Below are 25485 nucleotides of genomic sequence, written 5' to 3' on the forward strand. Positions count from 1 at the left end.
GGGCCGCTCAGACAGACACCTTGGCAGCCATGGGCCGCTCCCCTGAGCTAAGGCCCAGCTCGCTTTGTGTAATAAAGCCTCCCTCCCTAGCTGCCTGATATTCTATGGGTGTCCATTACGTCACATGTTGCCGGGCGGAGCAGGGGAACAGTCCTGAGAGGGCCCAGGTGATATGGGTCAGCCATGGTGTAAAGCCTCAGCCTCAGCCCTAGCCCGACAGGCAGCAGAGAAATGGAGTGTGACTGTCTCAGTGGGAGAGTCATTGCACTGAAATTGTGCACACTATGATTTCCCATAGCAGTGATAAACCCTATAGGATAACAACATAGACATGCAACGAATTACAAGGCCCCTTTCCACTGTGGAAGCAACCACCTGAAGGCCATGCTAGAGATGTCCTTATTTTTCTATTTCTATTATTATTATTATCTATTATTATTTTCATATCTGGCCTTAATTATTGAGTTAATGAATTAATTTACATCCTCAAGGTTAGGTATAGCTTTCCATGTTTCTAATTGTTTATGGAAAAATAAAATAATGTCTTCAGGAGCATAGTGGATTGACCTCATATATCTCCCAATTGCCTTGGAGTCTCTTCCTCCTATTCAAATGGCAGGAATATATCACTGACAGAGAGCCAAGGCCACAGTAGACAGAGGTCATTGCCACTGTGAAATTAAACAGGCAGAAGGGGGGCCTCCCTCCCTCCACCAATGCTGCAGCAGAACTCAGTCCAAGTAACAGACCGTCCAAGAGACTCAGGCATAGTGCCTCAACACCCACAGTGACAGCATAGTGCCTCAACACCCACAGTGATACAGTTGAAATGAGTGCCCTCAGACTAGCTACGCCATATCTTTGATAGAAAATAAATGTAATTGCAATTTCCTGTCTCAAAAAATGTGTATCCTTTAAAGGGTCTCTGTTTATACAATTATTCATATCTTGATAGCCGAGAGAAAAATCCACTGCTGGTGTTAGTTGTCTTAATAAAAGGTCATGAGTCATTTTCACTGCCAAAACAGCTTCATCTATTTCTCTGGCAGGGTTTTCTGCACTTAGTGAGAGTGTGTGTGACCTTTTTAGTGGGCAGATGATAGCGGTTTCCACCGAGACAGGAATAGAAAATAAAATGACCTGTTTAGAGACCAAAAAGGGCAGTGTAAGCACTTCGCCTTTCTTGGCAAGCTGCAGTCTTTGTCAAAAGTATGCTAACTTTGTTAGCTTTGTTAGCATACAGTGATTTTCACCTCAGCCTATGCCCCGTATGAAAGACTCATGCCTGCTGGGGATGACACGGGCGCCCATGGGGGAGGTAACTGACCTTTCCCCCGGATATGATACTCAGCCACTGCCACTACTGCTGCAATGTTGTGTGAAATATGGTACCATATTTAACACAATAACATCATTTTCCAATGAGGATAGGGTTGGGTTGGGGTTTGGATGGGTTGGGTTGGGTTGGGTTGGGATGGGGTGACTGGTAGCTTTTGGGTGGATTTTCCTCTGACCTTCTTCCCTTCCCCCACTGTAGATGGACACCATGGAACATCTAGGGGAGGAGATCAGTGGGATGGCGCGGTGCCCATACGATGCCAAACACTCTAACATCGCCCTGTTTGCGGGTGAGAGACCATAACTAATTTGTTACTGGAATGTGGATGTGGCCTGGGAAAATATAGGGTACACTTTAGCCTAAAGCTTGTATTACCACATCAATATGAGTGCAATATATATATATTATGTTGAGTGTGTAATGTACTGTGTTTATTTTGTATACAGCAGTACCAGAGGCGATCAGTGCCGTTTAATATGAGGGAGGACGATTGTTTTTTCATGAGCATGGCCTTATTTCTATTACAGCATATTGGATGACTTTCATTCATATTCCATTCACCCAGTTCAATGTAACAGCGATAGGTTTAGGCTACTACATGATACTCAAATTTTCTCTATACCCATTATGAGGTTGCTACAACTTAGCCTATGAATGAAAGTTTACAACGTAGATGCACACAGGTCGAGAGACAAATTTGAGTTCACAGACAGTGACACATGGACAGACATTGACGTTCAATGCCGCCTTGCACACTCTTGCCTGCATCTAGCTGATATAGGGTGTAATCATTAGTCCAAGAGTTGCTCACAAGAGTTTCTATTGGACAAATTCAGGTATGTTTATCCCCATTTTGTTCCATTTGCTTCCATTTAAGAAACGTTTTTCAACAGAATCGGTGGAATGAATACACATCTGATCACGCGTAAACACAGTTTACTTTGATAGCAGCCACGTTGTATTCCTTGCTGCATCTATGCGCTATACTCCGCTCACCTCTTCCCTTCGCTCACCTCTTCCCTTGCCATGCTTGTGTGACAAGGCGGGAAAACCTTCCCAAGCCAAATCGCTAGACACAGCCTACATCGTTGTCACCATATTATCTAAAGTAACGTCATAGTCAGCATAGCTAATAGAACTAATGCGTTAGTAAACCTGCTACAATCATGCAGTAACGTTACAATGTACAGTCAGTAAGCAGTTACACTGGCGGGCCCCGGTGGCAATAAATTAGTAAGACTAAAAGCTTACCGTGACTTGGAAGAGTTCCAGTGTTGTGTTGGAAAGTCATAGCCAGCTAGCTAACATAGTATCCCTCTGTTTGAGCAGGGTGTTTCAGTAGGCTAAACTAGCTAGCTGCATTTGCTAGCTAAGTAAGTGAAACTGAAAAAAAATGACAATCTCTCTATTTCTCTCTTGCTTCTCCTTCATTTTGGAAGATATTAATTTGTTAAAAACTGTTCAAATATTGTCTTTCTCTCTTTGAGTCAACTACTCACCATATTTTATAGACTGCAGTGCTAGCTAGCTGTAGCTTATGCTTTCAGTACTAGATCAATTCTCTGATCCTTTGATTGGGTGGACAACATGTCAGTTCATACTGAAATAGCTCTGATAGGTTGGAGGACGTCCTCTGGAAGTTGTCATTATTACTGTGTAAATATATGGAAGGGAGTGAGAACCATGAGCCTCTTAGGTTTTGTATTGAAGTCAATGTACCCAGAGGAGGACGGAAGCTAGCTGTCCTCCGGCTATAAATTATTTGGTGACATGATTATATTCAGTATAGGTTTAGCTAAAAAGGAGAACTTTTTAAATGTTTAGCAATTAAAAATGTTATGAAATTCACTGAGGAGGATGGTCCTCCCCATCCTCCTCTGAGGAGCCTCCACTGAGCAGTACTGTGTGTCTAAGACAACTTTCCTCTCGGGGACATTAAAGTTCTTCATATTCTATCCAATACTAAGACAAATTAAACCACTTGTATGAATGCTATGTCAAGAATGTGTATTTATTTACAATGTATCAATATGGCTCACAGTAATTACTTAAATGTATTATGCAAATGTTCCTTTACTCTTAGTCGTTAAACATTAGCTAGATAGGAGAATCTTTCTCTATTTTAATGCAAGTTTGCATTAGGTATACTATCGTGCATTTAATACTTTGTGGCCCATTTTGATATCAATATCCTAACAGTACAGTATGTCAGGAATAAGTGGCAGTCTGTTACATGCTGTTGAACAAATTGTTGAACTCTGGGCCACATTTGTTCCGTGTTTCTGGGAAGACTCTTTCTCTTGGCAGATGTAGATTGTGGGCAATATAAGTATATAAGTGGTTTTGCACCCCCCCAAAATTGAATCTTCTCCCGAATGTGGGGATTAAAAATGAATCAAAAAGACGAAACCCCAAATGAGTCAGATTATCGTTGGTGGGTTACAACTCCTCCAACCGAGGAGTTGTTAGTGATTCATTCCCATTGATATTCGCTGTGAACCGATTTATGAGGTTTTTGTTCAATTCAACCTGGTCTCAGGGCATTTCATATTATTCTGTATGTAAATCCAAGACCCTCCATTTAGTATGATATGTTACGTTTTGTATGGTATGTATTAATTTGTGGATGTCCATCACTCATTTTGAAATGTTACGAATTACAAGTCGTATTATACATTATACTGTATATAAACTCAGCAAAAAAAGAAACGTCCTCTCACTGTTAACTGCGTTTATTTTGGGGGCAAACTTAACATGTGTAAATATTTGTATGAACATAACAAGATTCAACAGCTGAGACATAAACTGAACAAGTTCCACAGACATGTGACTAACACAAATTGAATAATGTGTCCCTGAACAAAGGGGGGGTCAAAAACAAAAGTAACAGTCAGTATCTGGTGTGGCCACCAGCTGCATTAATACTGCAGTGCATCTCCTCCTCATGAAATGCACCAGATTTGCCAGTTCTTGCTGTGAGATGTTACCCCACTCTTGGCATTGTCCCAAGCCCTCACCCTCCGATCCAACAGGTCCCAGACGTGCTCAATGGGATTGAGATCCGGGCTCTTCGCTGGCCATGTCAGAACACTGACATTCCTGTATTGGAGGAAATCACTCACAGAACGAGCAGTATGGCTGGTGGCATTGTCATGCTTGAGGGTCAGGTCAGGATGAGCCTGCAGGAAGGGTACCACATGAGGGCGGAGGATGTCTTCCCTGTAACACATAGAGTTGAGATTGCCTGCAATGACAACAAGCTCAGTCCGATGATGCTGTGACTCACCGCCCCAGACCCCTCCTCCAAATCGATCCCACTCCAGAGTACAGGCCTCGGTGTAACGCTCATGCCTTCGACGATAAACGCGAATCCGACCATCACCCCTGGTGAGACAAAACCACAACTCGTCAGTGAAGAGCACTTTTTGCCAGTACTGTCTGGTCCAGCGACAGTGGGTTTGTGCCCATAAGTGACGTTGTTGCCGGTGATGTCTGGTGAGGACCTGCCTTACAACAGGCCTACAAGCTCTCAGTCCAGCCTCTCTCAGCCTATTGCGGACAGTCTGAGCACTGATGGAGGGACTGTGCATTCCTGGTGTAACTCGGGCAGTTGTTGTTGCCATCCTGTACATGTCCCGCAGGTGTGATGTTTGGATGTACCAATCCTGTGCAGGTGTTGTTACACTTGGTCTGCCACTGCGAGGATGATCAGCTGTCCATCATGTCTCCCTGTAGTTCTGTCTTAGGCGTCTCACAGTACGGACATAGCAATTTATTGCCATGGCCACATCTGTAGTCCTCATGCCTCCTTACAGCATGCCTAAGGCACGTTCACGCAGATGAACAGGGACTCTGGGCATCTTTATTTTGGTGTTTTTCAGAGTCAGTAGAAAGGCCTCTTTGGTGTCCTAAGTTTTCATAACTGTGACCTTAATTGTCTACCGTCTGTAAGCTGTTAGTATCTTAACGACCGTTCCACAGGTGCATGTTCATTAATTGTTTATGATTCATTGAAGAAGCATGGGAAACAGTGTTTAAACACTTTACAATGAAGATCTGTAAAGTTATTTGGATTTTTACGAATTATCTTTGAAAGACAGGGTCCTGAAAAAGGGACATTTCTTTTTTTGCTGAGTTTACAAAAGTATGTGGAAACCCATTCAAATTAGTGGATTCGGCTATTTCGGCCACACTCGTTGCTGACAGGTGTATAAAATCGAGCACTCAGCCATGCAATCTCCATAGACAAACATTGGCAGAAGAATGGCCTCACTGAAGAGTGATGGCACCGTCATGTGCTGCCACCTTTCCAACAAGTCAGTTCGTCAAATGTATGCCCTGCTAGAGTTGCCCCGGTCAACTGTAAGTGCTGCTATTGTGAAGTGGAAACGTCTAGAAGCCGCGAAGTGGTAAGCCACACAAAGTCACAGAATGTGTCGTCTGTCCTCGGTTGCAACACTCATTACAGAGTTCCAAACTGCCTCTGGAAGCAACGTCAGCACAACAACTTTTCGTTGGGAGCTTCATGAAATGGGTTTCCATGGCCACACACAAGCCTAAGATCACCATGCGCAATGACAAGCGTCGTCTGGAGTGGTGTCCGCCATTGGACTCTGGAGCAGTGGAAATGTGCTCTCTGGAGTGATGAATCTCGCTTCACCATCTGTTAGTCCAACGGAGGAATCTGGGTTTGGCGGATGCCAGGATAATGCTACCTTCCTCAATGCAGAGTGCCAACTGTAAAGTTTGGTGGTGGAGGAATAAAGGTCTGGGGCTGTTTTTCATGGTTTGGGCTAGGCCACTTTGTTCCAGTGAAGGGAATCTTAACACTACAGCATACAGTGACATTCTAGACGATTTTGTGCTTCCAACTTTGGGGCAACAGTTTGGGGAAGGCCCTTTCCTGTTTTCAGCATGACAACGCCCCCATCAGAAAGTGAGGTCCATACAGAAATGGTTTGTCGAGATCGGTGTGGCAGAACTTGACTGGCCTGCACAGAGCCCTGACCTAACCCCCATTGAACACCTTTGTAACGAATTGGAATGCCAATTGCGAGCCAGGCCTAATCACCCAAGATCAGTGCCTGACCTCACTAATGCCCTTGTGGCTGAAGCAATGTTCCAACATCTAGTGGAAACCCTTCCCAGAAGAGTGGAGGTTGTTATAGCAGCAATGGCGGGATCAACTCCATATTAATGCCCATGATTTTTCCTCTGACACCGACTGGTATAGAGGCCCTGGATGGCAGGAAGCTTGGCCCCAGTGATGTACTGGGCCGTTCGCACTACCCTCTATAGTGCCTTGCGGTCGGAGGCCGAGCAGTTGCCATACCAGGCAGTGATGCAACCAGTCAGGATGCTCTCGATGGTGCAGCTGTAGAACTTTTTGAGGATCTGAGGACCCATGTCAAATCTTTTCAGTTTCCTGAGGGGGAATAGGTCTTGTCGTGCCCTCTTCACGACTGTCTTGGTGTGCTTGGACCATGTTAGTTTGTTGGTGATGTGGACACCAAGGAACTTGAAGCTCTCGTCCTGCTCCACTACAGCCCCAACGATGAGAATGGTGGCGTGCTCGGTCCTCTTTTTCCTGTAGTCCACAATCATCTCCTTTGTCTTAATCACTTTGAGGGAGAGGTTGTTGTTCTGACACCACACGGCCAGGTTTCTGACCTCCTCCCTTATAGGCTGTGTCATCGTTGTCGGTGATCAGGCCTACCACCGTTGTGTCATTAGCAAACTTAATGATGGTGTTGGAGTTGTGCCTGGCCGTGCCTGGCCGTGCAGTGATGAGTGAACAGGGAGTACAGGAGGGGAATGAGCATGAACCCCTGAGGGGCCCCTGTGTTGAGGATCAATGTGGCGGAGGTGTTGTTACCTACCCTTACCACCTGAGGGCGGCCCGTCTGGAAGTCCAGGATCAAGTTGCAAAGGGAGGTGTTTAGTCTCAGGGTCCATAGCTTATTGATGAGCTTTGACGGCACTATGGTGTTGAACGCTGAGCTGTAGTCAATGAATAGCATTCTCACATAGGTGTTCCTTCTGTCCAGGTGGGAAAGGGCAGTGTGGAGTGCAATTGAGATTGCATCCTCTGTGGATCTGTTGGGGGGACATGCAAATTGGAGTGGTCTAGGGTTTCTGGTATAATGGTATTGATGTGAGCTATGATTAGCCTTTCAAAGCACTTCATGGCTACAGACGTGAGTGCTACAGGTTGGTAGTCATTTAGGCAGGTTACCTTAGTGTTTTTGGGCACAGGGACTATGGTGGTCTGCTTAAAACATGTTGGAATTACAGACTCAGATAGGGAGAGGTGGAAAATGTCAGTGAAGACACTTTCCAGTTGGTCAGCGCATGCTCGCAGTACACGCCTTAGTAATCAGTCTGCGGCCTTGTGAATGTTGACATGTTTAAAGGTCTTACTCACATCGGCTGCGCAGAGCGTGATCACACAGTCTTCCAGAACAGCTGGTGCTCTCATGCATGGTTCAGTGTTATTTGCCTCGAAGCGAGCATAGAAGTAGTTTAGCTCATCTGGCAGCTCTCGGCTGTGCTTCCCTTTGTAGCCTGTAATGGTTTGCAAACCCTGCCACATCCGACGAGCGTGAGATCGGTTGTAGTACGATTCGATCTTAGTCCTGTATTGATGCTTTGCCTGTTTGATGGTTCGTCGGAGAGCATAGCGGGATTTCTTATAAGCGTCCGGGTTAGAGTCCCGCTCCTTGAAAGCGGCAGCTCTAGCCGTTAGCTCAGTGAGGATGTTGCCTGTAATCCATGGCTTCTGGTTGGGGTATGTACGTACGGTCATTATGGGGACAACATCATCGATACACTTATTGATGAAGCCAATGACTGATGTGGTGTACTCCTCAATGCCATCGGAGGAATCCCGGAACATACTCCAGTCTGTTCTTGCAAAACAGTCCTGTAGCTTAGCATCTGCTTCATCTGACCACTCTTTTATTGTCACTGGTGCTTCCTGCTTTAATGTTTGCTTGTAAGCAGGAATCAGGAGGATAGAATTATGGTCAGATTTGCCAAATGGAGGGCGAGGGAGAGCTTTGTATGCGTCTCTGTGTGTGGAGTATAGGTGGTCCAGAGTTTTTTCCCCTCTGGTTGCACATTTAACATGCTGATAGAAATTTGGTAAAACGGATTTAAGTTTCCCTGCATTAAAGTCCCCGGCTAATAGGAGCACCACCTCTGGGTGAGCGTGTTCTTGTTTGCTTAAGGCGGAATACAAATCATGCAATGCAGTCTTAGTGCCAGCCTTAGTCTGTGGTGGTATGTAAACAGCTACGAAAAATACAGATGAAAACTTTCTAGGTAGACAGTGTGGTCTACAGCTTATCATGAGATACTCTACCTCAGGCGAGCAATAGCTCAACACCTCCTTAAATATCATGCACCAGCTGTTATTTACAAAAATACATAGTTCGCCGCCCCTTATCTTCACCAGACGCCACTGTTCTATCCTGCCGGTACAGTTCACCAGTATGTTGATAGTGTTTACAGTTTTGAATGTCCCGTTGGTAGTTTAATCTTCCGCATAGGTCATCTATTTTATTTTCCAAAGATTGCACGTTTGCTAGCAGAATGGAAGAAAGTGGGGGTTAATTCGATCGCTTACAAATTCTCAGAAGGCAGCCCGACCTTTGGCCCCTTTTTCTCTGCCTTCTCTTCACGCAAATCACGGGGATCAGGGCCTGTTCCCGGGAGAGCAGTATATCATTCTCGTCGGGCTCGTCAGACTCGTTAAATGAAAAAAAGGTTTCTGCCAGTCTGTGGTGAGTAATCGCAGTCCTGATGTCCAGAAGTTATTTTCGGTCATAAGAGACGGTAGCTCCAACATTATGTACAAAATAAGTATTAACAATGCAAGGAAACGACCAAAAAACAATTGGTTGGGGACGCGTAAAATGTCAGCCTTCTTCTCCGGCGCCATCTTAATATGCCTTCTGAACACAAATGCATCTTTTGTAAATGATGTCTGAGTGTTGGAGTGTGCCCCTGACTATCCATACATTTTTAAAACAAGAAAATGATGCCACCTGCTTTGCGTAATAGAAGGAATTTGAAATGATTTATACTTTTATGTTTGATACTTAAGTATATTTTAGCAATTACATTTACTTTTGATACTTAAATATATTTAGAACCAAATACTTTTAGACTTTTACTCAAGTAGTATTTTACTGGGTGACTTTTACTTTTACTTGAGTAACTTTCTATTAAGGTATCTATACTTTTACTTAGTATGGCAATTGGGTACTTTTTCCACCACTGCTCTGAGACCATGTTGTTCAATTATGTAGTTAAAGTTTCCAATGCAGCCATCCATTTGAACCTGAGGAGCTGAGTTCATCCTCGCTGCGGATAATGCATCGAGGAGCATGTGTCTGTTTGTTTTCTGTCAATGAGCCTGAGGTTTCTGTGTATCCATTTCTCTCGTCTTGGTTTCTCTACATGTTCGTGCATCCAGTGATCAACATCAGCATCTTTGAGTGTTTGTTTGTGTGTTTGGCCCATGACTGGTATGGCGGTTGACTTCTTATCCCTCTCCCTCTCTCTTCTCCCTCCAGATGGAAAGCTCTACTCCGCAACAGTAACAGATTTCCTAGCGATTGATGCAGTCATTTATCGTAGCCTTGGAGATAGCCCAACTTTGCGCACTGTCAAACATGACTCCAAGTGTCTCAAAGGTGAGGAGAGCCATCGGATATATAGACCTGAGGGTTGAAAGAGGTGATAACATGGACAATGAATGACGGGTTGGAAAACAAATCAGAGTTAGAGTGAAAGGGGGGTGATTTGATGGATGATTTGCTATTGCAACACACTTTATTTGATGCTGTCACTCTCACAACCAGTCCCATAGCAGTTATGTACTCAGGAAATTGGCTGCCCCTGGAAACGAAAAGAACATGACCAGGTTGTCCAAACTGAATGGGGAGATCCCTCATTCCCCCCAACATGTAAATAGCCCCCTAAATAGAGATGATGGATTGAGCTACTCCCTGTGCTGTGCCTGGGCTGTGCCTCACTGCACACTGTGATTGATACTTTAGGTATTGGGTGTAAAATGGGGTGTCTGATCTGTTTTGTGATGATATGCCTTCTTTTTTTTTACAGAGCCGTATTTTGTACAGGCAGTTAACTACGGTGACTTCATCTACTTCTTCTATCGAGAAATTGCCATGGAGTACAACACAATGGGAAAGGTAAGCTGATTGGGGTTGTCTGTCCCTTTTCAGGAGAGCTTTGGGAAGTAAACAGGAAGTGGGTGTATCAAGTATCTGGAAGGGCGTTCAGCAAGACCAAAATGGTCAACCTTTTTCGATACAGAAAAAACATTTGCAGGATGTAGGCCTAAAAATAGTTGAAAAACATGTTAATGCCGCCTGGAAAGTCATTTTGAAGTCTAAATATATTCTCTGACTTGCATGTCCGTGCTACTGTTGACCTGTTGCTCACTCGTGCTGTTTCCTCAAAGGGTTTCGAAGTTTTTCTTCGAAATGAGACAGACAGACAGGAAAAGAGAGGAAAGGAAAATTACTTTATTCTTCATTCAAGGTTTTAGACCAGAGGGATATGAAACATGTTTCGATTATTTCTTTCATTTCAGTTTGCATGGAGAAGGTTTAATTGGGTACCTACAAGGAAATTATATAATTATATAAACATTATGTATTTTTGATTAAATGGAGGCGGAGGGGGTGTATTCACCCAATTTCGACTGACGTGTTGTACTGCACATGAATACCAAGTGAAATTCTCTGGTTATTTTTGAAAGGGATATCAATATAACGAAGCATGTGGAGTAGTGCGCAAAGTGGTTTGGTTGATCATTTGCGGTAGAGGAATGGCACTTTCTGATTGATTAACTGGAGTTTCTTTTGACAATCTGAAATGTAAGAAGTTCCACAGTCATTAATAATGTGTGCTGTTGTATATTTATGCATGATTCATATTTACAAGACCATGGCTCTGGTCTAAGAGATCTGCCTAGTTATGGAGACCGAATAGTAATAAGCTGTACCTTCTGTGAGTGAGCTGGTTGGAGAATAAGGAGAACAGCCACACCACAGTTGTGTGGTGTAAATGTCAGCAAAACATAGGAGTTGATTATTGACTTCAGGAACCAGAGGAGGGAACATGCCCCGATCCACATCAACGGGACTGCAGTGGAGTGAGTCAGCAGTTTTAAGGTCCTCGGTGGACACCGAGGACTTGTCGTGGACCACTCTGGTCAAGACGGCTGAAGAAATTGAGCATGCCACCCCGGGTCCTCTCTAAATACTACTGCTGCACCATCAACAGCGTCCTGACCGGTTGCATCACGGCCTAGTACGGGAGCACAAGGCCCTCACTGGAACCGTGCTCCCACCTATCCAAACGGTGCCTGAGGAAGGCCCGCAGGATCATCAAGGACCCCACACACCCCAGCCACGAGCTGTTCTCTCACTTACCATCGGGCAGACGGTATCAGAGCATGAGGTCTGATACCAACAGGCTCAGAGACAGTTTCTATCTACAAGCCATCAGACTTCTGAACACTTGAACTGGACTGACCACCTGCTCTGATTCTCACATTCCATAGCACACGTGCACTCACTGCACAATTTAAAACTTGCCCCCAATCCCCCCTTCCCCAAAACACGTGTAAATGTTGGACTATAAATTGTCCCTTCCTGTATTATGCTTATGCTAAAATATTTATTCTATTCTACTGAGCCATTTACTTTATGTTCATTTTCTTATCTTTTCTTATTTCTTGATGTTGTCGCATTGTCGACAGGAACCTGCAAGTAAGCATTTTGTTCGGACGGTGTATGCCATGTGTATCCCGTACATAAGACTACTAAAACGTAAACCTTGAAACTGGGTGTGTCTGAAATATCCACTGAGTGTGTGTGCGTTGTGCAGGTGGTGTTCCCCCGTGTGGCCAGGGTGTGTAAGAGCGACCGGGGCGGCTCCCAGAGAGTTCTGGAGAAACAGTGGACGTCCTTCCTGAAGACCCGTCTCAACTGCTCCATCCCGGGAGACTCCCACTTCTACTTCAACATCCTGCAGGCCGTCACCGACGTCATCCACATCAACGGACGCGACGTTGTCATGGCAACCTTCTCCACACCTTACAACAGGTACGAGGAAATCAATTTCCCAGGCCACCCCAGCGCGTAATTCACTGTCACAATAGTTGCATGCCCTTTGGTCAGGTGCGTAATGTAATTCCTGCATTATTCATATTGAGAATGTAGAATCGTTTAAGTGTGAGTTTTTATCTAAATTGAAATTACAAAGGAGCAGTAGAGCTGCTACATATTGTAATTCCCATTTTATGGTGGTTTTTAGGCAATAAGACAATTGCTTGTGACAATGCAATTGAGCATGGTTAATGGGCATTAAAAGTCAATGAAGCGGCTTGGAATTTCTATAAGCGAATTTGATCCGGGCATGAATCGCAGTTAGTGAGCGAAATGAGAGGGAACAGATTTTGACTGGAGGTAGCATTCAGGATTTATTAGCCATTCATTTAACCAAGTTCCTTGGCAGCATGGCTTGCCTCTCGCTCTGCACATAGCCAACGCTGGCTGATTACTAAGATTTACAGCCTTGGCCACGAGGTTAACAGAATAACAGCTCTGTAACCGCCACAATCCTGTCCTTGTACATGCTGTCTCTTAATGCCAAGGCAGCTGAAATGCCCATAAGAAATGACTGGGAAATAGTGATTCAGAGCTATGCTATGCGCAGTTTGCACAGAGTGGAGTCCTATCAATCGGACTGATTTTTTTTGTTGTTGTGGGGGTGGGATGTTTATACAGCATTCCTGGGTCGGCTGTCTGCGCCTATGACATGGCTGAGGTGGCCAATGCGTTCATGGGACGTTTCAAAGAGCAGAAGTCCCCTGATTCCACCTGGACACCTGTTCCTGAGGACAAAGTTCCAAAACCAAGGTACGCCCCCCTCTCCCACACACAAACAAAGCCACACCCGCAGCATGAAAGAAGCTCGCTATCAGCAAACAAAGCATGAGATCATATTCCAGATGGCTGCCTGATAAATCTCCATCTCTGCGTTCCTAATTACCCGGCAAAGAGCAGCTCTTTTTCTCTAAAAACCGAGATCTGTGGAGGGGGATCGTAAGTGGTGTATATCCCCGTATGGCTGATGATGCGGAGAGCAACAGGATACCACCCCTGGTGATTAGCATAAAATGATGTGTTTGTGTAAAACAAGGTCAGGTGTTAATGAGATCTGAAATCTACATCTTGTTTATTCAATATCATTTCTGTCAACGTTATCAGCAGACAAACAGAAGGGAGTTTTCACAATGTTGCCCAGGTTTTTTTTACTGTCTCTTCTGCAGCAGCAGTAGCAGCAGCAGCAGACATGCCGTGTGTCATCGTCTCCCTGACTGATCTGCCTCTCGTGCTCTCTTTATGTACTGTAGACCTTATTACATTCTGCAGTGTCTACCATGGAAAAGAGATTGAATCGGGTCGTTTCAATGTGGATAACTTGGTGGATTTTTTGGCCTGGGTCTACCGTAGTACTCGTAAAAACTTTTTATGGCTGTCGAGAGGTGAGATGTCTTTGAACGGATCTCCTATCAAAGGCAGCTTCACTTTTACAGGGCCCCTCTCCTCTGCTCCTCTGTCCTTATAAAGAGATCAAATGGCCGCTCTCGGACTCTCTCTTGTTTGATTCCCTGCTGCTTTCATCCACTTCAGGCCCGGGTGCTGTGCTGGCTCTTCGTCCTTAGAGAAGTACAAGGTGTCCAACGAGTTCCCTGACGACACCCTGAACTTCATCAAGCAGCACCCTCTCATGGATGAAGCTGTTCCCTCTATCGCTAACAGGCCCTGGTTTCTCAAGACCATGGTGCGGTGAGTATAGCATCACTAGCTAGGATGGTACGCTAGCTAGCTTGCTAGATAGGTCTGGGTTATGGGTGGATTTCATCAACATCATGCATGCATTATGCATTACTATTTGTAATAACCGGTGGAATCTTTATATAAATACATCGTAGTAACATTTGTGATTTAAATGGCAGGGCACATAGCAAAGTGGTTACATGCAATGTCAGCAGTTAAAAGCATTATACAAGTCTAAAGCAGTCACTTTTATGAGGGCATATGGTGGAGAGGCGGTTTTAGTACCTATGCCTCTGTGTGTAGTATGACTCTGACACAGGAAGTCAACTGCAAACTGACTCTGTAATAGGACTTTATCTCGTCTATTCCCCAAAGGGACATCTCTGAATTCAAGCTTTTGTTACAAATTGGAGTCGACTATCAAATCCTATCAACTATGAAAACCTATTCCGTTCCCCCGGTGTACAGTATGCTCCAGCATCTAGCCAGTCACAATCTGTAGATTGTCCCTCTTAAGATGTCCCATTATGGGACAAAATCATGGGCATAGTTCTTGAGGTTGTTGTTATTCTTAATAGGACAGAACCATATCATACTTGCTGTTATTGTTTATGGTACAAAACCATGGGCATAGTGAACGCAGACATTCAATGTCATTTCAAACCAAACAGGCTCGAGTGGGAGAGAAGGCCTCTTCTCATTAATTTGATTGTGATGTGCGCATTTACTCCGGGTAATGTAAAATCATCCTGTGCTCTCATTCCAGCGTTCAGGCATGGCACATGTTTTATATCTTGTGACCCTGTGTAAAGGAGAGATGTCTTTAAACAGCCAGATGGAGAGGATGTGGGGGTCCTTAAATTACTGAATAATGTCTTTAATAATTTCCATCTCACTGAATGAATAGCTATGAAAATGTATTTGCGTATGGATCTGCAAATTATACATCCTCACGATAACACTAGGAGCTCCATGGTCTAAATGTAATTGGATATTCCTCTAGATAACACTCAGTGGAGTTCAGCCCCAAAAATTAAATCAGGAAATTCATAAATGTGTTATTCCCGGTATTTCATATCCCTTCCAGATACCGGCTCACCCGGATCTCCGTGGACAACGCTGCGGGACCCTATCGGAATCACACTGTCGTTTTCCTGGGCTCGGAGAAGGGGATCATTCTGAAATTCCTGGCCAAGACGAACAGCGGTTTGCTGAATGACAGTCTCTTTCTGGAGGAGCTCAACGTGTATAACCCGGAGAAGTGTGTATTCCATTACCCAGCCATGCTACCTAAACCAGCAGCACTACCCCAGCCCACCACATGACTACTCTATCATTTAAAGCCTTTCATCAGGTTACACTGCACTGACCACAGCTCTTAAATTAAAGAGCTGGCCCTGGAGCTTCAGTAACGGGGGCTCAGACCGCAAAGCTTTACTCTTACAAATGCAGGATGATTAAAGAAAACAGAGAGGGACTGTGTTAGTCTTTAAAGCCAGACTGAGATCTCTCCTTAATACATTATGAAGGGGCTTTTAGAATATTTGGAATGGAAGTAAATGAGGGAAAAATCTGCCTGGGCCTTGCCAATGCAAATATTTACATGACAGGCCTGATGATGGGGTAGAGTCAGTGAGCGGGGATGAGAGGCAGGGCTTTCAAGGTGACGGGCGTTTGTTATCCAACATTGTAGCGGCACGTGACATGGGTGGGTGTGGAATAAAGTACGAGCCCCCTCTTTCCCTCTCCCCCCTGTCTTCGTAGCATGGGCAGAGCAGTCTCTGGCCCGCAACCATCTGGCCTGAGTGGATAGCGCAAGTGACTTGCTGGGTTGGATCAGGATCTGGGTTTGCCCACCGTGCATTACATAGTGTAGATGGACTATAAGCTCTAATTGAGGGCTCTAATGCAGGGCTGGAGGTAAATCCCTCCTCTGGGGTAGATGGATGCTCTGCATAGGGGGATTAGCGTGGGGCTCTCTTATACCCCGCAGACAAAGATGCTTGGGTGGGGCTTTGAGCTCCTATCAACAAAGACTGGAGCTGTTTTAAGTGCTCTGTTAGTGTTGACAACTCATGCCATCCATCTGTCTGTCTGTCTCTCTCTCTGCCTTGTCGCTAACTCTAACTCCCCATCCAGGTGCAGCATCGATGGTGTGGACGACAAACGTATCGTCAGCATGCAGATCGACAACCAGGGCCACTCTCTGTTTGTGGCCTTCACCTCCTGTGTGGTCAAGGTGCCACTCTCTCGCTGTGAGAGGCATGGCAAATGCAAGAAGTAGGTTTAGAAATAAAACCCTGCATCCATCCATTCTCTTAGATTCAGGGCTTTTGTAATGCATTTGTAATGTCATAACTAATCAGTCATCAGGAAAGTAAAAGAAAGGCTGTTAAGATACACGCTGTGATGAGAGCTGTGTGTGTCTGTGGTGTGTTTCCTCCAGATCATGTATTGCCTCCAGGGATCCCTACTGCGGCTGGGTGTCCGAAGGAGCATGCAGACAGGTGGTGCTCGACCCAAAGTACGTTCCTGCTCATTCTCACTATCATACTATCGATTTCATGTACAGTAGTCATAATACGATCTGTGCCATGTGATGACTGGTGACCTCAATGACTTCCCTCTATCTATACAGTTGCAGTTTCTATGATTAGTCACATTTTTGTGGTGCTCTATATTTTCTTCTAGCTGAAATGGCCATTGGAAAGGCTGATGGAAGGAAAGGGATATTTGCTCTGGCACTGAGGCTGGGACTGGGACTGGGTCAGGGGTTTGCGAGGAGGGGGTTGATGGTCACCATAATTTGTAGCTATATTTATGACACAGAACTAGATGCATTTTGAACAAACAGCATATGAGGTTTCTGTGGGTGGAAACCAATTTTACAGATGAAGTCATAATAAAGGAACAGCTTTTGATGTTAAATGAATTTAATCCCAGCCAAATGATTGGTCTCGCATGCTACATTACGATATCCTATTATTATTTCTAAAGCCTGGGCCTCTCGACTGTTCTGATTGAGTTTCCACTTTGGAAATTGAGTAGACAGAGGCATTAGGAGGTTAGATGACCTCACTTTTTACTGTACAATATTTCTAAGTGAGTGAGTGGGGTTTCGAGAGCTATTATCTGTTGGTTTTGTGGCAAGCTATTGATAGCATTTGGACGGACACGTCCCAGTGTTTAACAAAAGGCCTTAATACCAACAGGTCCTGGAGAGAGAGACTCTCTCTCTCTCTCTCTCTCTCTCTCTCTCTCTCTCTCTCTCTCTCTCTCTCTCTCTCTCTCGCTCGCTCTCCCTCTCGGCTTTCGCTCTCTCTCTCTCTCTCGTCTCTCTCCCCTCTCGCTCTCTCTCCTCTCTCGCTCTTTCTACCCTCTCGCTCTCCCATCTTTCTTACCCCCAATCTCACACTTTCTCTCTCTCTTTCCCCCTCTCTCGCGCTTTCTCTCTCTCTTTCCCCCTCTCTCTTTCTCTCTCTCTCTCTCTCTCTCTCTCTCTTTCTCTCTCTCTCTCTCTCACTCTCACTCTATTTTTCTCCCTCTCCACATCCATCTGGACTTGGGGGATGATTTGCCAGCTCTTTCATGTCAAGATGCCTCTTTTAATGTCTGAAAACAGATTGGTCCCTCGTCACCTGCATATTCCCCCTGACCAGCTTGCATGTGATGTGGTTCTGCTGTTGACTACTCCTCCCCATGCTAACACCTGTACTATAGTATAATAACAGGTTCCCACTTGCACCTCCCTCTTGCGTATTCCCTGAGAAAGCCAATGCTAGATAAATCGAGATCAGATTAAAAACTATGCAGCATGTGTCTGGAAAGGTTTTAAGGTTTTGTGCATGCATCTAGCGAGTCTGGTTCGTGACTATGTGTCTATGATAGACAAATCAGATTAGCAGATTAGGAGATACCAAGAGATGGATTTTGTTGTACATTTCTTCTTTCTGCATTTCAGACAAAATTATTTGATTAAGATCCTTCTTCTGGTTTGAAGCCTTGTAGACTGGCCTGTGTAGAGCATGATCCACGTTCTGATTGTGAGCAGTGATTTACGGAGTGTGGGCTGTCATCCGTGATTGTAATCTCTATGACAAGTTGGCCGCTCTGTTTCACTGCATGGTTGGTGGTCCTTCAGGAAAGTCGGGTCTCAGCTGAGCATGGCTGGGAGAAAATGGCATCTCTTTCACGAGAGCTTCCACTGCCCTAGTGTCCACCTTCCTTCCTCCTCATTGGCCTGGCCCCTGGTCCCGATGCGTGTGATTAGATGATTGGACCGTAGACCTATATCGATAGTGATGGTAGACAGTAGGGTTGTACTCCTGGCTGATTGTGCCTGTGCTCATCCTGTGTGAGTCCAGATCTGTCCAGGCCTGTGCTCAGTATTTTACCATGATGTCTCTGTTAATTATGCAGATCGGCCTTCGAGCAGGACGTGGAGCATGGCAACACAGATGGACTGGGAGACTGCCAAAGTAAGCAGGCCTCTTCCCTCTGTTGATCTGGGCTCAATGTGCCTCTGTCCTACAGGATAGGGACAGGTCTTTCACCCCACCACAAACAGCAGAAAACACACACACACACACACACACACACACACACACACACACACACACACACACACACACACACACACACACACACACACACACACACACACACACACACACACACACACACACACACACACACACACACACACACACACACACAGCTCCATGCCTAGTTAAATAAAGGTTAAATAAAATAGAAAATACATCACTAAAGAGGCTTACACAACAATTGTTTGTATAGACTAGAGTAGAGCACATAGCTCTGTGTTAGTTTCTGGTTAATACCAATTAATTAGCAGAAAACAAGAAAACAAACACTTCACAATCCTTTAACCAGAGAAGCACTATAGATCACAATGGATGAGAATGCCTATCTTCAGTTACGATCTTCAATTACTTTAAAGAGGTGAATGAAAAGCTATTGAATGATCATGCCAATGTATCATTCATCTTGCAGCTTTAGCTTTTGCTCTTTGAAAACATTAACACATCTTTCCTTTGACTTTTCAGATACGTTTGTGGCCCTCAACGGTAAGTAACCACACTAAATGAACAAGATGATACCTACCCTCAACCTTATTTATTTTCAGCCCTTCACTTCTATCAATTCTTTGCTCTCGCCGAAATGAAGCCCTGCCCACTATTTCACAGGTGACTAAACGAACTGAGCTTTAATTGAATTCATTCCCTTTTCTTTCTGTAGATGTTCAGTCCAGTCCTCATGGTCATGAAAGGGCTCGCTATGGTCAGTTTACTTTTGTTTTCCCCCAGTCTGTTTTAACGTGTAGTACTGTAGCTTCTAGCGCCCTCCCTAAATCCACTCCCTAGTGTTCAGAGTCCAGACCTTCTCTCCCCTCCACCCTCTTCCTGCCCTGGCCTGCTCTGCTGTGAAAGATCCCTAGACTGCAATGCAATAGTATTGATTTGTCCTGACTTTTTATTCCCTAATTGGATGGATCTTGTTGTTAATAGAAAAGGCCTCCGAGGTTCACTGTGGTTGACTAGACTCATCAGGGCACATGGGAAAAGATGGAGGGTTGTTGACAAAGGCTAACATAGGAAGCGGCGACATTTTTCATACAAACCCACAGCCGTGCTGCACAATACCACTAGTTTAGGCTGCAGCATGAATACACACGCAGACGGACTGCACAATTAAATTCCACACTTACACCCATCGAGTGTGTTTATGCTTGATTCTTGGTGCTGGATGATCGAAACCATTTCCCCCCGCAGGCTTATGAAGAAAAATGATAAACAGTCTTGGTTAGCCTGCAGCGAAGTCACAGTCTTCCATTGCACCTCACACATCACACTTGAGCTGTACAAGATTCACACTCCCATAAGGAATGACAAGAATAGCAATTATTTGAAGTCATTCCAGAAATACCCCCCCACACTCCTTCTTTTCTACCCCCTGTGTTTCTCCCCAATTTCCCCCATTTCTTCCTGTCAGATTTCGGGTCAAATACAAAGCGTTTGCTATTTCAATGCAGCAGTAGTGTGTTTATTCTCCCCAAGGTCTGACTGTGTTTTTGAGGCAGTCTAACCCAAGCATTTCAGGTTCCGACACAGACTGTTGATATAATATTTAAATGCAACTGCAAATGCCTCCCCAGACAAGCCACTGCCTCTAATTAATTTATAAAAAAAAGATATCTGCACAAGTCGGCAGTTTAGGATTTTCTTTTCCAAGGAGCTGATCCTCCGACTCCGTATGTGTGTCATCAGCCTGAATTGCACTTCCCCTGGCCGTAGAAAATGAATTATAAAATAGTCCTGTCACGCTAATCTCTCAGCCCACGGTGCATTGTTAAATAAATCATTTTAATGATTGCCACACGGAGGCTGCGGGGCTGTTGTGCATGGAAGACCAACAGCAACAATCCCGGCCCCCTACCACCGCTCCCCCTCCCCCACCAGCCTCTCTATCCACAACCACCACTCACGAGAAAGCGTGTTGAAATGGTTTACTGTGAGCTGGCCTGATTAACATACGAGCTGTTGATTACAGTATGGCCGCTCACCGCCTGGGAGTAGCCTCAAATTATTGCTCTAAACAGGGGAGACGTGGGGATGGTAATGTGATAATGTGATTTATATGGTTTTATTGTCAGAGGAGCCACCAAAATATACAGACTGGAACTTAAGGCGGAGGTAGAACGAATATTGATATTGATACAACATAGAAAAATAACGGAGTATGGTAGGGTCTAGTTTTAGTCCTGTTTTAACTGTGGCCAGCGATAAGCCAGCAGTGCAGGGTGTCATTAAGGAGTGTAATCAGAAGGGTAATTTAGGTTAGAGGACATTAATATCTTACCCCTCATGATTAATTTGGTCTTGAAGTTGAGCTTTTTCAAAGCGCTCTACTAAATATAGCTGATAGATTGACATTGAAATGTAACGGGTAGAGGAGAGCCTGGGACGTGAAGAGAAGGTATGATTGTTAGGGAGGTATTGGGCTTTTTCTTGGTCTTCATATCAAAGGTATGCTTCCCTGAGGTGATTGTGAGAGGTGGTTCAGTTCTTGCCAGCGGCAGCATGACATGTGAGTGAGGAAAGGAAAGTTTCTCCCCTCCTCAGAGACTCTCTATCTCTCCCTTCCTGCAAGGTCACAGCTCCCTGGAGATACAGGGTCCAGTAATCAGTTGTCCAGGGTCGCCTCACTAGGCAGGCAGGCACACTGTCTTGTAGCTTCGCACAGCCCATCTGCTCCTCGAGTGTGTGTGTGTGCGTATGTGTGCGTATGTACATCTGTGTGAGAGAGAGAGTGTGAGGAGAGTTAACATGTGTTGTGTCCGGCAGGCCATCCCACTCTCCCATTCCCCACCACGGCCCATCCCCCTGCAGGAGGACCACTGGGTCGGGGCGGCATGGTGGAGCAGGCGGACACCCCCATGCACTCAGATAACAGGGACCCCTATATGGCAGTGCCCTCTCAGACCCAGCAGGATGCCAATGGTAAGCCTTGGAATAGAAAAGTCAATTTCTCCTGTGGCAGGGATGAGATTTACTGTGTCTGCTTCCAGCTGACTAGCCCGGAACTGAAACAGTGTCAGGAGAGAACAAATTGCCACGCCCCGGAGAGAGAGATTTATTAAACAAAGACTCTAATGTCCCTGAGGAGATGTAATACACAGACCATTACGCTTCAGGAAAAAAAGGAAGATTTCACTGTATTTATTTCCCCAAGAAGATGGCCCCAGTTTTATCTTGTGCAGGGACATGACATTGAATGCCCTTTCTTGCTGTCTTAACATCCCAGCTGGCTCAAGGTCACTTTAAACCCAGACACATAAAGATGCCGGGAGAAAACACAGCCATGATTACACTGGCATGATCAATGTCATGTACCGTAATAGAGCAGGAAAACCATTAGAAGTTCCATTACACCAAATGTAATGTCTCATTGGTACATTACCTGAGTCATCCTATTAGATGAGTGGTTACCATGAGTAGATATTGATCATCAATAAGGATGATTAGAGGTGACCGGTGGCCTCATAGATATCCACAAAACGTACCAATGAGGAGTACAGCTAGAGGACTGTGTGTTAGGGCGAGGTCATCAGGGAGGAGGAGTCTATCTCTCTCTCTCTCTCTGGTACGTGGCAGTGTGTGAGGTCTCTGGGGTTGTACTGTAGGGATGGGTCACAATTCTCCACCCTTCTCCTGAAGTGAGCACTTCCCATCACAGATTTGAAAGCTTTGGTGAAAATATTGACTGGAGGGAGTTTCCTCCATTGTCATTGTCACCATCCATGATGGAAATTGTGAGATAAGCCTGGAAGGGTGGAGAATGGTGATGCAGTCTAGGTGAAGCTCAGTGAGCTAGCCGTCTCTCTCCTGTCGCTTTCCTCTCTGGAAGCTGGAAGTAGACACCTGTAGGCAGACCAGACAGACACAATGGTGGCAGAGAATACGGCATGGTGTTGCTACCCTCGTTGCTGTTACCTGGGTCCTGGCTGGCCCCGTCCATCATGGCAACCGAGTTAACAGCAACAAGGGCTCACATTCAAACTCAAGCTTCTCACAGTATTTCTTTCTATTTTCTTTTCAACGTCACTTTTGCAGCTTGTCTCTGTATTATCAGTTCAGTTTCAGCTCTAGCTGTTTTTTTTTGCTATGAAAGTGAGCTCTGATGATATTGTCTGTTTTGGTTCTGTGACTGTTTGCATGGCTTGGTTTTTAAACTCTGGCTTGACTATTTATGTTCTTGCTTGGATTACTTTGATGTATTAAGCTCCGTTTTGCCTTCATGCAGCTTAAACCATCGCTGCATGGCAATTGAGCACCACTTTCGACAGTACTCATCTCCTTATGTCCTTATCCCTCTTTCCCATGTGCAGGTGCACTTCTCTTCTCATTCCTAGCTCCAGGTGCCAAATGTACTGTGAAAACATAGTGCTGAGTGCCAATCTAACACATTAAGGTTATAGGGTATGACAGCCACTGTCTCAAAGCATAACCATAGAGTCATCAAACCTCCATCTTAGCCAAATGAACATGAATACTGTACATACAGTATAGGGAAATCTGAATTCTTCATCACCAGATGTTTTGAACTAAATGTAGTTGCATTGACATTAATTAAACAAATTAAACTATAAATATTGCAGATGTAATAACTGCCCAAATTCTGAGCCCCCAGATTAATCCTTGCTTGCAATTAAAATGATATAAAATTCCAACTTTCTATTTTGAAGCTCACTCATTTGTGGGATCTGTTAATGAATATTACAGTACCAATATGTATTAGGGCAACACATTGGAATGATTAGAATGGTAAAATAATGAGTATCCGCACTGTGGATATTTAATAGTTCACCCTCTGCCAGAAAAGAGCACCAATGTTGCTTGGTTTGCTGTCCCAGTACATTTGCACCGTTGTGTCTGGGCTCATCTATCCGTGTGATATCCCACCTCTCCCTCCCGCGACCCCCCCCCCCCCCCCTACCTCTCCCCGCACCACCATCTGCTACCATTGTGAACAGTCTCCCTTCCACAAGACCTTTCATCTGTCGAGATGGAATGTTCCAAGGCTGTACCTTATGTAGTGTAAATGTATTACTAACCATATTTATAGAACATCCTACCCTCTGCCAACTGAAGTCATATCTATCTATATCTATCGATCGATCGATCTATCTATCTATCTATCTATCTATCCCCTGCCCCGTCTGAGGTAACGAGTCCCGTCCTCCCCATCTCTCCCTTTTCTGCCCCGCCGACCTGTGGCCATCTCTGTGTGTCTCCAATTTATGGGTTCATTACAAAAGCTATCCAGACAGGGCGAGGGGAAGGTGGGAAGGGAGGGAGGGAGGAATTCTCTCCCGTCGCTCTGTGGCCTTGGTCGTCTGTTGCACATGTAACAGTATAACTTTAAACCGTCCCCTCGCCCCGACACGGGCGCGAACCAGGGACCTTCTGCACACATCAACGGTCGCCCACGAAGCATCGTTACCCATCACTCCACAAAGGCCGCGGCCCTTGCAGAGCAAGGTGCAACACTACTTCTAGGTTTCAGAGCAAGTGACGTAACTGATTGAAGCGCTACTAGCGCGTACCCGCTAACTAGCTAGCCATTTCACATCCGTTACACACAGTCACTGTTCTAATCCCTCCATGGATACATATTTTGAGTTGTATTGTTTAACCCCATGAAGTTACACAGGAACATCATTGGATATGTTTAGACAGGCAGCCCAATTCTGATGTTTTTTCACTACCTTCAGTGTTGGTATTTTACACTTGGAGTAGACAGACAGTTAGCAAGTTGCATCTAGATCGGTTATTTTCAGCTTCAGTTGACTGGCACCTGTGTACCAAGGAGAGTGGCATGATAGGGGCACAACCTTGGAGTGGTGCCAATTACTGTGCCAAGATGTCATTTCAGTTTGAACACTCACCATTATCAGGCTGGAAAGTCTACTAGGAAACTCTGAATAAAGGGAATAATAGAAATGAGGTCCTCACTGCTCAGCGATCTAATTTCCTGTATTGTAATGTCTAAGTAACATAATTACTCAGGAAGCCTCTGATTGTATATACTGCAATGTAATATTTAGGTGAACTGGGAGAAACAATGATATGCCATCTCCTATTGAGTCTATTTACAGTACGAGTCAAAGTTTGGACACACCTACTTATTCAAGGGTTTTTCTATATTTAATTTATTTTCTACATGTTAGAATAATAGTGAAGATATCAAAATTATGAAATAACACATATTGAATCATGTAGTAACCAAAAAAGTGTTAAATAAATCAAAATATATTTGAGATTTGCGATTTTTCAAAGTAGCCTCCCTTTGCCTTGATGACAGCTTTGCAAATTCTTGGCATTCTCTCAACCAGCTTCATGAGGTGGAATGCATTTCAATTAGCAGGTTACCTGGAATGCATTTCAATTAGCAGGTGTGCCCTGTTAAAAGTTAATTTGTGGAATTTCTTTCCTTCTTAATGTGTTTCTTGCAAATCCGTTGTGTTGTGACAAAGTAGGGGTGGTATATAGAAGATAGCCTTATTTGGTAAAAGACCTAGTCCATATTATGGCAAGAACAGCTCAAATAAGCAAAGAGAAACAACAGTCGATCATTACTGTAAGACATTTCTTCAAGTGCAGTTGCAAAAACGATCTAGCGCTATGATGAAACTGGCTCTCATGAGGACCGCCACAGGAAAGAAAGACCCAGAGTTACCTCTGC

General features: G+C 44.7%; 1 protein-coding gene across 4 annotated transcripts in view; it reads left to right on the top strand.

Annotated features, from left to right (window-relative positions):
- Positions 1-25485, top strand: part of LOC111957509 (semaphorin-6A) — a 92164-nt gene that overhangs the window by 51084 nt on the left and 15595 nt on the right. Inside the window, exons 7-19 of one of the 4 annotated variants that reach the window (XM_023978352.1) lie at positions 1538-1628; positions 9919-10038; positions 10469-10557; positions 12263-12480; positions 13165-13296; positions 14074-14229; positions 15308-15481; positions 16360-16500; positions 16667-16744; positions 18640-18698; positions 19287-19307; positions 19480-19521; positions 21585-21740. In XM_023978352.1, the coding sequence (XP_023834120.1) occupies positions 1538-1628; positions 9919-10038; positions 10469-10557; positions 12263-12480; positions 13165-13296; positions 14074-14229; positions 15308-15481; positions 16360-16500; positions 16667-16744; positions 18640-18698; positions 19287-19307; positions 19480-19521; positions 21585-21740 (1477 nt within the window). The remainder of the gene's footprint in view (positions 1-1537; positions 1629-9918; positions 10039-10468; positions 10558-12262; positions 12481-13164; positions 13297-14073; positions 14230-15307; positions 15482-16359; positions 16501-16666; positions 16745-18639; positions 18699-19286; positions 19308-19479; positions 19522-21584; positions 21741-25485) is intronic. The other 3 variants (XM_023978354.1, XM_023978353.1, XM_023978355.1) reach the window with 3 other exon arrangements.

The sequence above is a fragment of the Salvelinus sp. IW2-2015 genome, linkage group LG33, assembly GCF_002910315.2.
Source record: "Salvelinus sp. IW2-2015 linkage group LG33, ASM291031v2, whole genome shotgun sequence".
Lineage (NCBI taxonomy): Eukaryota > Metazoa > Chordata > Actinopteri > Salmoniformes > Salmonidae > Salvelinus > Salvelinus sp. IW2-2015.